This window comes from Elgaria multicarinata, chromosome 8 (assembly GCF_023053635.1).
Source record: "Elgaria multicarinata webbii isolate HBS135686 ecotype San Diego chromosome 8, rElgMul1.1.pri, whole genome shotgun sequence".
In the NCBI taxonomy this organism is placed as follows: domain Eukaryota; kingdom Metazoa; phylum Chordata; class Lepidosauria; order Squamata; family Anguidae; genus Elgaria; species Elgaria multicarinata.
In genome coordinates, this window is record NC_086178.1 from 59049921 (window position 1) to 59063155 (window position 13235).

Consider the following 13235-nt stretch of genomic DNA (forward strand, 5'->3'; position numbering starts at 1 on the left):
TAAAAACTATAGCAAAAGCAAAGCTCTGGAGGTGGGTTAAGCAGTGAATCCAAGCTATTTTTATTTTTTATTATCTTGTTTGTCTTTGGTAGGCTTAGCTGCTGTGTGAAATTATTCTGGGGTTTGATGTGCAGAGAAACCTGCAAACACACAAGATAAAGGTTTTCTCTTCCATTTTTAAGTTAACTGAAGTTTTATCATTACATCTGAACCCTAAACTGGCTAATTTTAACTATGGTTCAGGGAAACAAACCAATTTCATAAATCAGTTTGAACTTGTTTCAGTAAACCAGTTAGGACTAAATAGCTTGTCTGGGTTCAGACATAAGGATTAACCATGGTTAAACAGAAACAAAAGGTGCATTCATGTAACACTAAACTATGTTTTTTTGTATCCAGACAAGGCCTTATTCTCCAGTAAACATTTAAGATTGCAGCCTAAATTGACAGCAATGAATCCTTTGTTACTGTAACAGAATGGATTGATTTTAAACTGCCAAGGGAAAAAAAGGTAATTTAAAATCAGTTTCTAATATTTAAATTCCTCTTTCCTGAACTGCAGTGTTTTGTTACAGGTCCTACTTATAACAGCCTAGTTAGAACTATATATGCCCTTTTTATTTCCTAAATCTGAGCAAAACAAAGAATTGGTGGTCATGCAGCCCCATATGCCTTCTGTTTTATAAAGCTTATGCTTTATTATAAACAGTAGAATTCTTATTTTTTTCCAAGGAGATACACACGCTAGCTTCTAACTTATGGTGCTTATTTCAGTGATAGTGATGTAGCTCAAAAGCATAAAAGACCAAAAGTTGAAAAACAAACGTTTTAACGTTACTGGGGGGCAGGGGGAAGAAAAGCAATACAAAAAGGAGCTTTACTAATTTTTCGGCTTTTCTACCTTGCCTGAAATAATTTTGTTTTGCAGCCTAGTTTTTCAAGAGTTTCATTCTTTGGGAAACAATTTCCTATGGATATCTTAGGTTAGTTGCTTTCACACTTTTTAGTCAACAGAATAAATGCCATCCTCTGTAACTACCTAGCTCAGCCAGAAATAGAGGAGTCTTTTTCAGGAATACAATTCCTATAACCATCTGTGAATATCACTTAAGGCTATACTCAGTGGGACATATGCATGCTTGCTCAGAGGCAGGATGAACCAGCCACTTCAAGAGCTCCATTAGTATTATCCTCCACTATAAAAGCAGTACTGCAGAAATCATACATTGGCCAATGCCTGTAAAGCGTCAGATCAAACAGCTATTTTAGCATTTAGTATGAGTGCTGTACTGTATTCTGCACTATCCACACAGCTTAATGTGTCAAGACGGTAACACAGAAGGTATAAATGGAATATGTTGCTCTTCTACTACAAATGGATCAACAAACGTTCTAATGAAAGCCACATTTTACTTCTGAACAGAATGCAGGTTAACATTTTTCTTAGAAATACCACAATGCCTAAGGATGTGCCCTTCTCATTTATGGTATCAGCACAGGTTGAAAGAGCTCCTTAACTTGAACTGTAGAAATCTGAATGCCCCTTATATAGAAGAGTCACTTTTGTATTGGCAATGTGTACAGAAGACAAACTTCATCATTGTTCATGATTTATTGAAGTGTATATCAGGTTCTAGTTGCAGCAAGACAACATGAAAGGTCCAATATTAGCATGTCAGCAACCTGCCAAGAAAAAAGATTCAGTCACCATATCTTGCACAACTCCCATTAAGTTACAATTTAATATTCTGACTTGAGTTAATCGGTAGACTGCTGGACAGAGCTAAAAGTATGCTCACAACTGGATGTGAGACAATATATAAAGAGCAGCCATCTTGCCTTATTTCTATAGAGGTTAATCCTCAGCTTTGCCACTTGGTGAGGCATTGAAGAGCACAAACAGCAGTACCCAATGGGGTTCAACAGCTAATGGGACTGTTCCGACAACATGCTGAACAGACCCATTAGCAAAAGGGTTAGGCCACTAATCCTTTTGCAGGAAATGGTTAGTGAGCTTCTTAAAAACGTAATACAGCCACCATTAGGAATGGTTCACACGACATGCTAAGCCATAATGTTTAGCTCAAAAGGCTTAATCACTGTGGCTTAGCATGTTGTTTGAATAGGGTCATTGTAAATTAATTGTGCTAGCGCAATGCCAATAAATTAGCACATCATAACTTACATTAGTAATTGTGCCCTGATAGAAATTGCCCAATGCATGTAGCTGCACCTTATCAGGTAAATACTTGAGTACATGTGCACATGCTGAGTGACTGTTACTATCAATTTTTTCTTAGCCAACTGTATAAAACATCTATGGAATTGGAACCAACAGCAAACATATCCTGGACTTTAAACAAGATGCGTTAGACTAATTTGCTTCTTTAACAAACCTAGTTCCAGTACTACATATCTGCACCTGGTATTTACTAGCTAAACTGCATACTGTTGCGCTAATTCTGGATCAATGTAGAGTTTGCCAGGCAAATAAACTAGAAGTAACGAATGTCTCTACATTGAAGCTGGACAAGGCAAATTATTTAACAAAAATCTTGGTGAGCAGATTCCATGGTTTTAAAATGTTTAAAGCCCTATGAAATTTTATTTAATTGTAATAATATGAATATTTAGAAGCCTGATCTGGCATTACACATTTGATTAACAGTGATGTACATGGATGATCTACATGGATGTCTAGAGGTGTAAAGCCCCAATTGTATGAGAACCAGCTTGTATTTTAACCTCATGATGAAAGGGGTAAAATAAGTAAAACACTTACCTATTTTATTTCTGTGTCACAGCTGGGGTTTGTTTCTTAGGCTTCAGTTTAAAATAAAGGAAGATCATTGCAATACTTGCATATGTAGCTAGCACACACTAAAGGTAGAAAAGATACAAATCAGATCAAATACTTTTCAAAAGTATGTTTTTGTATTTATTTAAGTGAACACTTACATTTCTTCTGCCTGTGATAGTGTAGGAATTAAAGTATTTCTGAATTCCGGTGAATTGGTATTGTGTCCCAGCATCATGCCCTGCCATCACTGCTAATCCTAGATTAAAACAAGAAAGTTAACTGTATCATTTAAGAGTCTCTAAAGTATCGTCCAGCCAAAGCAGTTCTTCATTCCATTCATACACATTTAAGCATGAGAGCATTTGCTACTAAAACTAACATTACATGCAGAGGATCTACTAAAAGTTGTGATCCTAAGTTGTTTGTTGAGGATTTGTAAAAATAACCTCTCTATATTTTACAGTGTTGACATTCAGAGATTAAAAGAAATTTAATAGTACCATTACTAGAAATATATCCAGGCTTGTAGATTTATTTATTTATTTATTTATTTATTTAATTACATTTATATACTGCCCCACAGCCGAAGCTCTCTGGGCGGTTTACAACATTTAAAAATAGTAAACATTAAAAGTATACAATTTAAAACTACACACACACACACACACAAAAAACAGTATAAAAACAACAGTATCCATTTAAAAACAACAATTGTGGGGTCCATTAAAAACAAACTTAACGTTGTTAAATGCTGTTAAAATGCTGTTAAAAATGCCTGGGAGAAGAGAAAAGTCTTGACCTGGCGCTGAAAAGATAACAATGTTGGCGCCAGGCGAGCCTCATCGGGGAGATCATTTTCAAAGAGATATACAACCACTGATAGTCAGCAAAAGGTGCAAAGAAAGTTGTCAACCAGGTCCAGAAATACATTTTGATCAACTTAGTGAGGAAAGCCAGGTGGTTCTGGTATATGACAGCAGTTTACCAAATGCTTCTCAAATTACATTTAACCCAAGTAGCTCCTCAACAGGATACAAATCCAAGAGAAAATAGATTTTATATTGCAAATCTGAAAGAGGATGGAAATGTCTCATCCTCTTGCAGATATAGTGTATCACATAAACATAAGCACAACCGCCTATCAACCACCCACAGTAAAACAATAAACTACCATGTTATCCCTTAATTTTGGAGAATGGAAATTACACAGATTTGCACTGAGACACATATTCCCATTCGTATATTGTACTAAGCAGCAAGTTACCCTATAGATGATCATCTGTTGGTGAACGAGTGTAAAAACTTTCAGAGCTAGTTTAATTTGCACAGAACTGTGAAATCAAATGTAATGGAATGAGAGATTGTTCAGGAGCCAGTTATTTCTTACTACAATTGAAGCAACTTTATTTACTTCAGATGAACAGCAACTAATACAATAAGGCCACAATCCTATACACACTTACCAAGGAGTGTCCAACTGAATGCAATGCTACTTACTTCTGAGTAGTCTGGGATAGGATCTCCCTGTAAAGCAGGAATGCGGAATGTATGGCCCTCCAGATGTTGTTCGATTGTAACTTTCATTATCCCTCGCCATTAGCTATGCTGGCTAAATCTGATGGGATTTGCAATCCCAACAATATCTGGAAGGCCATACGTTATCCCACGTTCACGTAAAGCATCTAATACGCCAAGGGAGCAATCCTAGACATATTTAATGGGTAGCTAAGGTATAATAGAGTTGCAAGACTTTTTTATCTAAATGTTCACAGGACTGCGTCCTAAACTATGACATGCATAATGAAATTCAACGATTATACAGAGACTAAGACCAACCCCCACCCCATTCCTGTAACAACCCTTCCACCCTTTTAGGAACAGCAAAAGAGAAGTGCTGACCCTTAACGCATGCTTAGCTATTCGCTTACTAAAATGCCTACTAAATTACCCTGACAACTCAGGGAAATTACTCCCATCCCGGGGTGATAAGACACTAACATGGGCTGAGTTCGGACGACACGCTAATCAACGGTTGTTTCTCATTCTGTTCCTATTACCCCACCCCCAGTTGATTAGTGCGTCGTCCGAACCCAGCCAAAGACTCATCCCTTCTTCAAAAGCTACTTACGCTTCCAACAAAATAAAGCTTCGACAGGTCTGATGCAGCGCTTACCGTCGGCCCTCTCCTTTTAGTAATAACCATTCAATGCCCTTCGCTCACAAGATGGCGTCGCTCAGTAGGTAGTCCTTCCTTTCGGCTCTGATTAGCTGGCCACGGCAACTGCCGAATATAGTGGAACTGATTGGGGAATCGATATGCTCGTCAAATTATCGTTCCCTCCCCCCCGTTACGCCTATAGCTGCCTACAGAAAACGCTTCCTTTTGCCCTTTCCCGATCCCGCTTTCGTTTCCGGGTCATGGAGCAAATGGTGTCTGCATCAGGCGTGCGGCTGAATTAAGTAAGTGTGGCATGTGGAAGCTGAGTTTTTGGGAAAAGGGAGAGGAGGAAGAAAGGAAGGAACGGAATTTAGTTTTGATGAGAAGCGGCTGGGTAATTGAGAGAAAAGGCACGGTAGGGTACACGTGTTGAGCTCTTGGGTGGAGAGCCGCTGTGGCAGAAGGGCTGCGTAGTCGCCGCTAGATTGCCTGCCAACACGCCTCCCCTTTTATTCTCATGAATGCAGGATGCCTCATGCAAGTCTCAGGAGGGGAGATGGCTGCTGAAGTTCTGTAATGAAAGGAGAGGACTAACCGTGAAAATCATATTAGACCAGGAATTGAGTTTGGGGGAGGGAGTGTCTCCTTCCTCATTCCTACTCTAATTTTCAGGATTATAGCCATATGCCCTTCTCAGCTACCTCCTCTTCCACTCTGCGCGTTGGCAACTGCAGAACAGTTGGGAAAACTGAATTTATTGGATTCTGCTGGTTATGTTGCTTCTGAATACTTAGAAGTGGTAGCCCTACGGAATACTGTCTTGTTGTAGTATAGGGGTGGGGAAACCTTCAGCCTGTGGCTCTTGGTTGAGACTCCTCCCCTTCCCCAATTAAGAAAGGGGAGAGGGAGTGAAGCTGCCTTGAGGCTGTGGCTGAGCCTGCTTCACTCCTTTCTCACCTTCTCTAATCAGGGAAGGCATAGGAGGAGTGAAGCCAGCTTGGAAGTTAGTTGAGGCCTGGAGGAGCTTTGGAAAACAATCCTGTTCCCTACCCTTACTGTAGTGGATCAAATAGGGTAGGCGTGGCACAGTGCAGGGTTTGGAGAATCTAGGTTAAAATTGACTGAGGAAAGGAGTGGAGACCACAGAAGCCAGGATACAAGATATCCTGAGCCTCCTTTCTTCGATACATAGCAAAAGAACACCAAAGACCAAATACGAGGAGTCGAAGATTGCCTCCATCGCTTCTCCTGCCATGTTGGCTTCACCCTGGCAGGGCTTTGGACTATTGGAAGCCTCCGAGTTCCAAACCTGGGTTTATACACACTGGAAATTTATATTGATTGCATATCGGCTTAACTGTCATGGCTTCTTGCAAAGAATTCTAGAAATTTTAGCTGGTTGAAGCACTGAAACTTCCCCCATTACAAAATTGCAGCTCCCTCAGAAGAAGAAATTATTGTTAAACTAATTAAGTTCTGTTATGTAGACAGTCCCCTGATTCTCCTTGTATCTTTCACCTGCCAAAACTTAGTAATGGTGGTGCTGATGTGACTTACCTTGGCTTAGGGCATAAACCAGTTGTGGATCATGACTTGCTATTTGATGACCAGTGGCATAGACTGCATGTATTACAGCAGCCTTCCTCAACCTTGTGCCATCCAGATGTGTTGGACTACAACTCCCAGCATCCCCACCCACCCATGCTAGCAGGGGAATGCTGGGAGCTTTCTAACACATCTGGAGGACACCATGTTGGAGAAGTCTGTGGTAAGGTGTCCTCAGGAAAGTTAACTTACTTTAGATTATAAGTCATTATATTCCTGTGGTCTGATATCTTTGAGAAATGGAAGGATGTGTTGATTTTGCTTTTATGGGTGCAGTTTGTAGGTGCAAATAATGTTGTTGTTTTCATCACAGAAAGACAACCATGTCATCTGTAGAAGAGAATTTCCCTCGAGGTGGCGTGCAAAACAAAGGACAAGAAGGAAAATCAGCCAGACAGCCAATAGTAGACCAGGATAATTTATTCAAAGTATGCAAATAATGAAAATGTGAAGTTGCCTTCTACTGAGACATTTAGTCCAGTAGTCTAACTACTATTATTTTTCTTAAGTTCTTAGGCAGAATGTTTACCAGCTTTCTCATCTTTATCTTCTAATGGGAGATGCCAAGAGATGACCCTGCTACCTTCTGCATGTAAAACATGTACTTTACCATTAAGCTAGGACCCTAAATTTATGCATAAGAACACAAGAAGTCCCATGCTGGATCAGACCAAGGGTCCATCTAGTCCAGCACTCGGGTGACACAGTGGCCAACCAGTCATCAGCCAGGGACCAACAAGGCAGGACATGGTGCAACAGCACCCTCCTACCCATGCTCCCCAGCAACTGGTGCACACAGGCTTACTGCCTTGAATACTGGAGATAGCACACAACCATCAGGGCTAGTAGCCATTGATAGCCTTCGCCTCCAGGAATTTATCTAACCCCCTTTTAAAGTCATCCAAATTGGTGGCCATCATTACATCTTGTGGTAGTGAGTTCCATAAGTTAACTATGCGCTGTGTGAAGAAGTACTTCCTCTTATTTGTCCTGGATCTCCCACAATAAGCTTCATGGGATGTCCCCAGTATTTTGAAAGAGGGAGAAAAATGTCTCCCTATCCGCATTCTCCATACCATGCATAATTTTATACACCTATATCATGTCTCCCCTTAGCTTCCATTTTTCCAAGCTAAACAATCCCAGTTGATGTAACCTTCCCTCATAGGGGAGATGCTCCAGCCCCTTAATCATTTTAGTTGCCCTTTTCTACACTATTTCCAGCTCCATAATATGCTTTTTAGGTGTGGTGACCAGAACTGTACACAGTGTGGTCGCACCATAGATTTGTATAAAGGCAGTATGATACTGGCAGTTTTATTCTCAATTCCTTTTCTTATAATGCCTTCTTTACAGCGGCTGCACACTGGGTTGACATTTTCATTGAGCTGTCCACCACAACCCCAAGATCTCTTTCTTTTTTGGTTACTGCCCGCTCAGATCTCATTAGGTTATACTTGAAGTTGGAATTTTTTGCCCAAATGTGCATCACCTTACACTTGCTTACATTGAACCGCATCTGCCATTTGGATGCCCACTCTCCCAGCTTGGAGAGATCCCTTTGGAGCTCTTCATAATCCCTTTGTGTTTTAACAACCTTAAATAATTTGGTGTCGTTGGCAAACTTGGCCACTTCACTGCTCACTCCTAATTCCAGATCATTTATGAACAAGTTGAAAAGAATTGGTCCCAATACCGATCCCTGTGGGACCCCACTATTTACTTCCCTCCATCGAGAGAATTGACCATTTATTCATTTGTACATAGCAATAATTTATTATGAATTGCTAGTCTCTGGGAACCCTTTGTGACTGAAGAGCAGGTTAGTAATGTATATATAAACAATTAAATGTTTCACTTAGTTTAATTTTTTTGCCGTAGTATGAAGTTTTGATGGTTTTGTTTGTATAGATGACTAGCTATTTATGTCTACGGGTTAAAACTTTCTGGTAAGGTTTGAAACCTGATAACGTGAGTTCCAGGTTAAAGAAACTGCAGAGACAGATAGTGGCCAAAGTTACTCCTTGTGCAATTTCATAGGCTTAACTAATCCTAAGAACATTAGTACTCTGTTAGGTGAGAAATCTACATGTGTGCCAGTTGGATTTCAAAGTTTAAGCTACTTATCAGCAATTTAGAAGATAATACTCACTTGTTAAATAGATAAATCTTTTTGTGCTAGCCTAAGGTTTGTGGTGCTGTGCATTTTTATATCTAGTATTTGACCTAAAACATGAATACAGTCTATTCCTCTACTTGGATCAGTTCAGATATTCAAAATACTCTCTGCATGATGCACTTTTATACAGAGGAAATAACACGCCACTTGGATTTTCTGTGAGTTTTCTTTTGCAGTTACTCAAAAGAAAATCCTGTAATTTATGATGGCAGAAAAATGTGGTTCGCTAATGAAAACATTAGCCTTTATCCCTGTAGACCATGCATGTTTTCTGTGTAAACTTCATTTGGGACAATCTGGGCGTATTAATGGAGAAGATTATGGTCCACTTTGGATATAATACTAAAACATGGCTTCACATTATGGGCACATGCCTGCTCACATTTTGGGCGTATTCAAGCAGAGGAGATAAGCTTCTACTTCTTGGTTTGAACTAACCACAGCTTGTCGTATTGCCATTGATATTTTTTTAAAATAAAATAAGCAAGCCAAGATCAAACTATGGTATCTGACTTTTGTCTTGTTTCCATAAATCTTAGCTTAAATAAACCACAGTTTGTTTCTGACGCAACAGCAAACTGATTAATTTTGGCCAGGAGGCAGATGCTTCCAATGTCATCCTCTGCTACATGCTAGATGGGAGTGGGCTAGCACTCAAGCCTGAAACTCAGGCTTAGTGTTGTGTCCAAACGGGCCCATAAACTTCTCCAAATTAAAATTCTTTTCAACTTGGTTACCTGTAGTTTTCATTGATGAGCTGCTTTGTTAGGGCAGCAACTGTTCTTTCAAAATAAATTAATGCCTTTAAAAAAAAAAATCTGTCTTAGACACAACATGAAGAGGTAACTCAGAAAAGAAAGAAGAAACATGAAGATCAAGCAAAGACCAAAAAACTCAAGATTGAGAAAAAAACTGTTGTAAAAACCGGAATTAAGGATGTTGAACTTCTGACAGCTGAGGTTAGTCTATAATTTGTGTTGCGGTTTGTTTGTTACACTGATAAATAGTACTATTTCAAATTGTATGGTATGAATCAGTAGTAAAGCTATGTCATTGTGGTACTGAGAACTAATTCATAGTGTGATGATCTAGAAAGGGGATGATATGATTTTCCTTTTCCTGCTTCTTGCTTAGGATCCTTTAGGTCTAATGTTAAGCTGCTAGTCATTTTCTAAAGTTTATATGTCCTCCCTACCAATGGCAGTCCAGTGTGTAAAACACCCGAGAAAAGTGTATCTGTGATTATTGCTCATTACTGTTTGCTTGTTTTTAAACAGTCTCTCACTGAAGGGGTACTTCTCTTAGGATGCGTGAAAGAGTCTAATCAGTTTGAGCTGGTGATTAGCTTACCAAATGGGCTCACTGGATTTGTGCAAGTAACACACATATGTGATGCCTACAACATAATGCTAAATAAGCAAGTGACTACAGATGAGCACTTAGAGGTAAGACATGGTATATCTTATGGAGCTGATCGATAAATTCTGCAACTACCAAAGAACAGATTTAATTTTCTCTTGCCTGCTTTCCCCTGTAGGATCTGCTAGAAGGACATTATAGTAGTGATAGTAAATCCACATTTGGGTCTGCTAATGCAACTCTAGACATATTCTTTCACATATTATTAAAGCTATGTGTTGGCATCTTGCATGCTACAAGGATCAGAAAATGCTCACTGAAATTATCAATTGAATCAAAAGCACTTTACTTTTTACCCTGCACTATTCTTAATTTTGATTTTGTTGCAATTCCAGTCTGCAGCAAAATCTGCCAGTAATGTCAAGTTGCCTTTAGCTTGCCTACCATATTATGGAGAAAATAAGCTTTGAATGGCTGTATCACAGCCCCCTCTGTCTTCTGTGTTCTCTGTGGCATTGCATTGCTTATGGTAGAACTTTTCAATTGGCAGAGGTTTCACTACCAGTGAATAGGTATCACTGTTGATGTTTGGATATCATTATTTTGGTTTTCATCCCCTTGAACTATCTTTTGCAGGATCTGAACAGTCTCTCAGACCTATTCTCTACTGGAATGCTGCTCAGATGTGCTGTGGTTGGTGTGGAGAAGACAGCTGGAGGACGTCAGAGCATACAGCTCACGATTAACCCCAAAGATGTCAACAAGGCTTTGAATGCTGCAGGTCTGAGACCAGGCATGGTATGAAACAAATGAGTTGCCTGAGTTTATATTATTTATTCAATAAACATGTATCCTGACTCTCCCAAGCTGTTTGAGGTAGCTGACAAAAAAACAGAAATTAGGTGAATCAAAATTACAAGCCACAACAACACAGTGGTAGGGAAAAACAACTGGGTAAAATAGCCTTCCCTAACTAGGTGCCTTCCAGATGTCATCACAATCCAACATAGCCACATCTGGAAGGAATTATAGTTAACACATCTGGGGGACACCAGTTTGGGGAAGGCTATTATATATAGTTTTCACAGACAGAGAATTAGGATTGCAGGGTGACAAATAGCTTCGATATCTCCTGGTTCTACAATTGACTGGACAATGGTGAGGCTTAAAGAGTAGAATGCCACTGTTTATCATTTTCCTCCTTGACTAATTTGATCTTGGACGAGTGCTTTAACTACTCTGCTGCAATGTTTCTCACTACTGCAAGAAAAATATTTGCTCTTTCCTTCTTGCTTTATGAGATATTGTGAATTTCTCTCTGTTGACTGTACGGTTCGCTTATTACTAAGCAGTCACTATGGCTGTGGCTTTAAGGGTGCGTCCAGTTTGCGGGAGTTAACCTGCTTCTTTTCAGGGAAGCAGAGCATTTGAGGAAGGAGGGGAAACAATGAGCAAACCTGATGACAAAACTCTTTTTAAATTAACGCTTCTTCTCCAAACAGCTGCTCTCTGGATGTGTCTCTAGCGTGGAAGATCATGGTTACCTTATTGACATAGGTGTCCCTGCGGCAAAAGCTTTTCTTCCTCGTCAGAAGGCCCAGTCTTACCTCCAGTCAACCAAGAAAGGTAGAACTATGCTTAAGTGTTGGGTGCAAGGCTGTATGTGGAGGAAATGTGTGATTTGAAAAGTTACAGAACTCTTTAGATTTTGAAGTGGCCAGCCATAGAATTCACTGCCAGTGTTTCTGAGTGTGTTTGTGTGGCATTCCAGTGCAGCTTGTACAATAGCTCTTTTATATGACGAGTTTTGTTGCCTGGCTTGTATTATTTAAGCAGCTGGTTATGTACAAAATTTATTCCAGTGAACGTGATTCATGCAACTGGAACATTTCATTATAGAATGAAAAGTGTTTTCTTTTTTAATGTGATGAAAGTGTGGAGCCAGTAAACAAATTCCAGAAATAGCAAGTGCAAGGAAATGCACTCATAACGACAGAAAAGTGATGGAGAAGCTCTGCCTATGAGATATTATAGTTGTGTTTGCTGGGCTTGTAGGGACTGAACTGAAGATAGGACAATACCTGAACTGCCTTATTGAAGAAGTAAAGAATGGTGGGAGGATAATCCGCATGTCCATCAATAAGTCTGAGGTTGCTGCAGCCATCGCAACAGAAGAACAGAACTGGTCACTCAACAACTTGCTGCCTGGTCTGGTGGTGAAAACCCAGGTTCAAGAGGTAAAACATTCTCTACTAATGTACTATTGTAAACTCACAGACACTGGACAAAGACCTGTGTCTCTGAGTTTGTTATCTTACCAAGTGCGCAGAGCAATTCCATCACTCAGCAATACTGAGTTTAAGAACATTCTACCTGTATACTAAGCCAAGGGTCTAATTTGTATATATCTGCCATTACTTTGATGTATGTGTCCAGCGGGTTGTGTTTGAGTCTACTTTTTTATTCCCATGGCAGGTGAAGACAATTGAGATCTATCAATTCTTGGTTAATTTAATTAGAAATTAGGGTGGATTCCTATGGGCTTCACTTGTTTATTTTCCCGAGAGTAGTGCAAGAATATGTTCTGCCCAATGCCTACCAGATCTAGGAAAGTGTTCCCTGTACTGGTCAGGAGAGAACTGTCCATGGAAGAAAATTTCCCTTTAATATGTCTGCATTCTGATCAAGAGGCACCTTCACTATGCTTTGACCTTACTGATGGTTAGCAATTGGGAACTCTTCCAGGGTACTACAGCAGCAAATTCTTTATCCAGCATTATGTCTAGCCCAAAGCATTTTGGTATCTGATGCTGAAAATGCAAATAGCATCCTCTTTCTAGTAATGAACATAGGACACTCTGTTCATCAGGAAGTTCTCACAGGTAAAACTTACCAAAAGAGATAGTTTTGGAGCACTACCATGCTTGTTAACATCTTCCCTCCATTTCAATGGGGCTTATGCAAGAGGACTTCCAAGGTGATCGCACATCCTGGTATGCTAGAAGTTCCATGGTTATTTATACCCACAGTAATCATGCTAGATACGGGCAAGTGGTATCTACCCATCAGTGTGAATTATTAGTACGAAAAGCAACGGTAAATTGATCCAGCTTGACTAACGTGATTAATGAAAG

General features: G+C 39.7%; 2 protein-coding genes across 4 annotated transcripts in view; one reads left to right on the forward strand and one right to left on the reverse strand.

The window, feature by feature from the left end:
* Nucleotides 1-1597: 1597 nt before the first annotated feature.
* ATP5MK (ATP synthase membrane subunit k) lies at nt 1598-5042 on the reverse strand. Of its 2 annotated transcripts, none has more exons than XM_063132594.1 (4): nt 4974-5042; nt 2959-3056; nt 2783-2880; nt 1598-1683 (listed from the first exon to the last, which is right to left on the reverse strand). In XM_063132594.1, exons 2-3 carry the CDS (start codon nt 3043-3045, stop codon nt 2788-2790), a joined length of 180 nt encoding a protein of 59 aa, XP_062988664.1. In that variant the 5' UTR covers nt 3046-3056; nt 4974-5042; the 3' UTR covers nt 1598-1683; nt 2783-2787. The 2 variants fall into 2 exon arrangements, with proteins under 2 accessions (XP_062988664.1, XP_062988663.1); XM_063132593.1 differs by having other exon boundaries at nt 4929-5018.
* Nucleotides 5043-5199: 157 nt separating this feature from the next.
* PDCD11 (programmed cell death 11) overlaps nt 5200-13235 on the forward strand; it is a 40375-nt gene continuing 32339 nt past the window's right edge. The window contains exons 1-7 of one of the 2 annotated variants that reach the window (XM_063132596.1): nt 5200-5260; nt 6877-6991; nt 9570-9701; nt 10020-10187; nt 10738-10899; nt 11604-11727; nt 12157-12338. In XM_063132596.1, coding sequence (XP_062988666.1) covers nt 6887-6991; nt 9570-9701; nt 10020-10187; nt 10738-10899; nt 11604-11727; nt 12157-12338 — 873 coding nt within the window. In that variant the 5' untranslated portion in view covers nt 5200-5260; nt 6877-6886. The remainder of the gene's footprint in view (nt 5261-6876; nt 6992-9569; nt 9702-10019; nt 10188-10737; nt 10900-11603; nt 11728-12156; nt 12339-13235) is intronic. The other variant, XM_063132597.1, reaches the window with a different exon arrangement.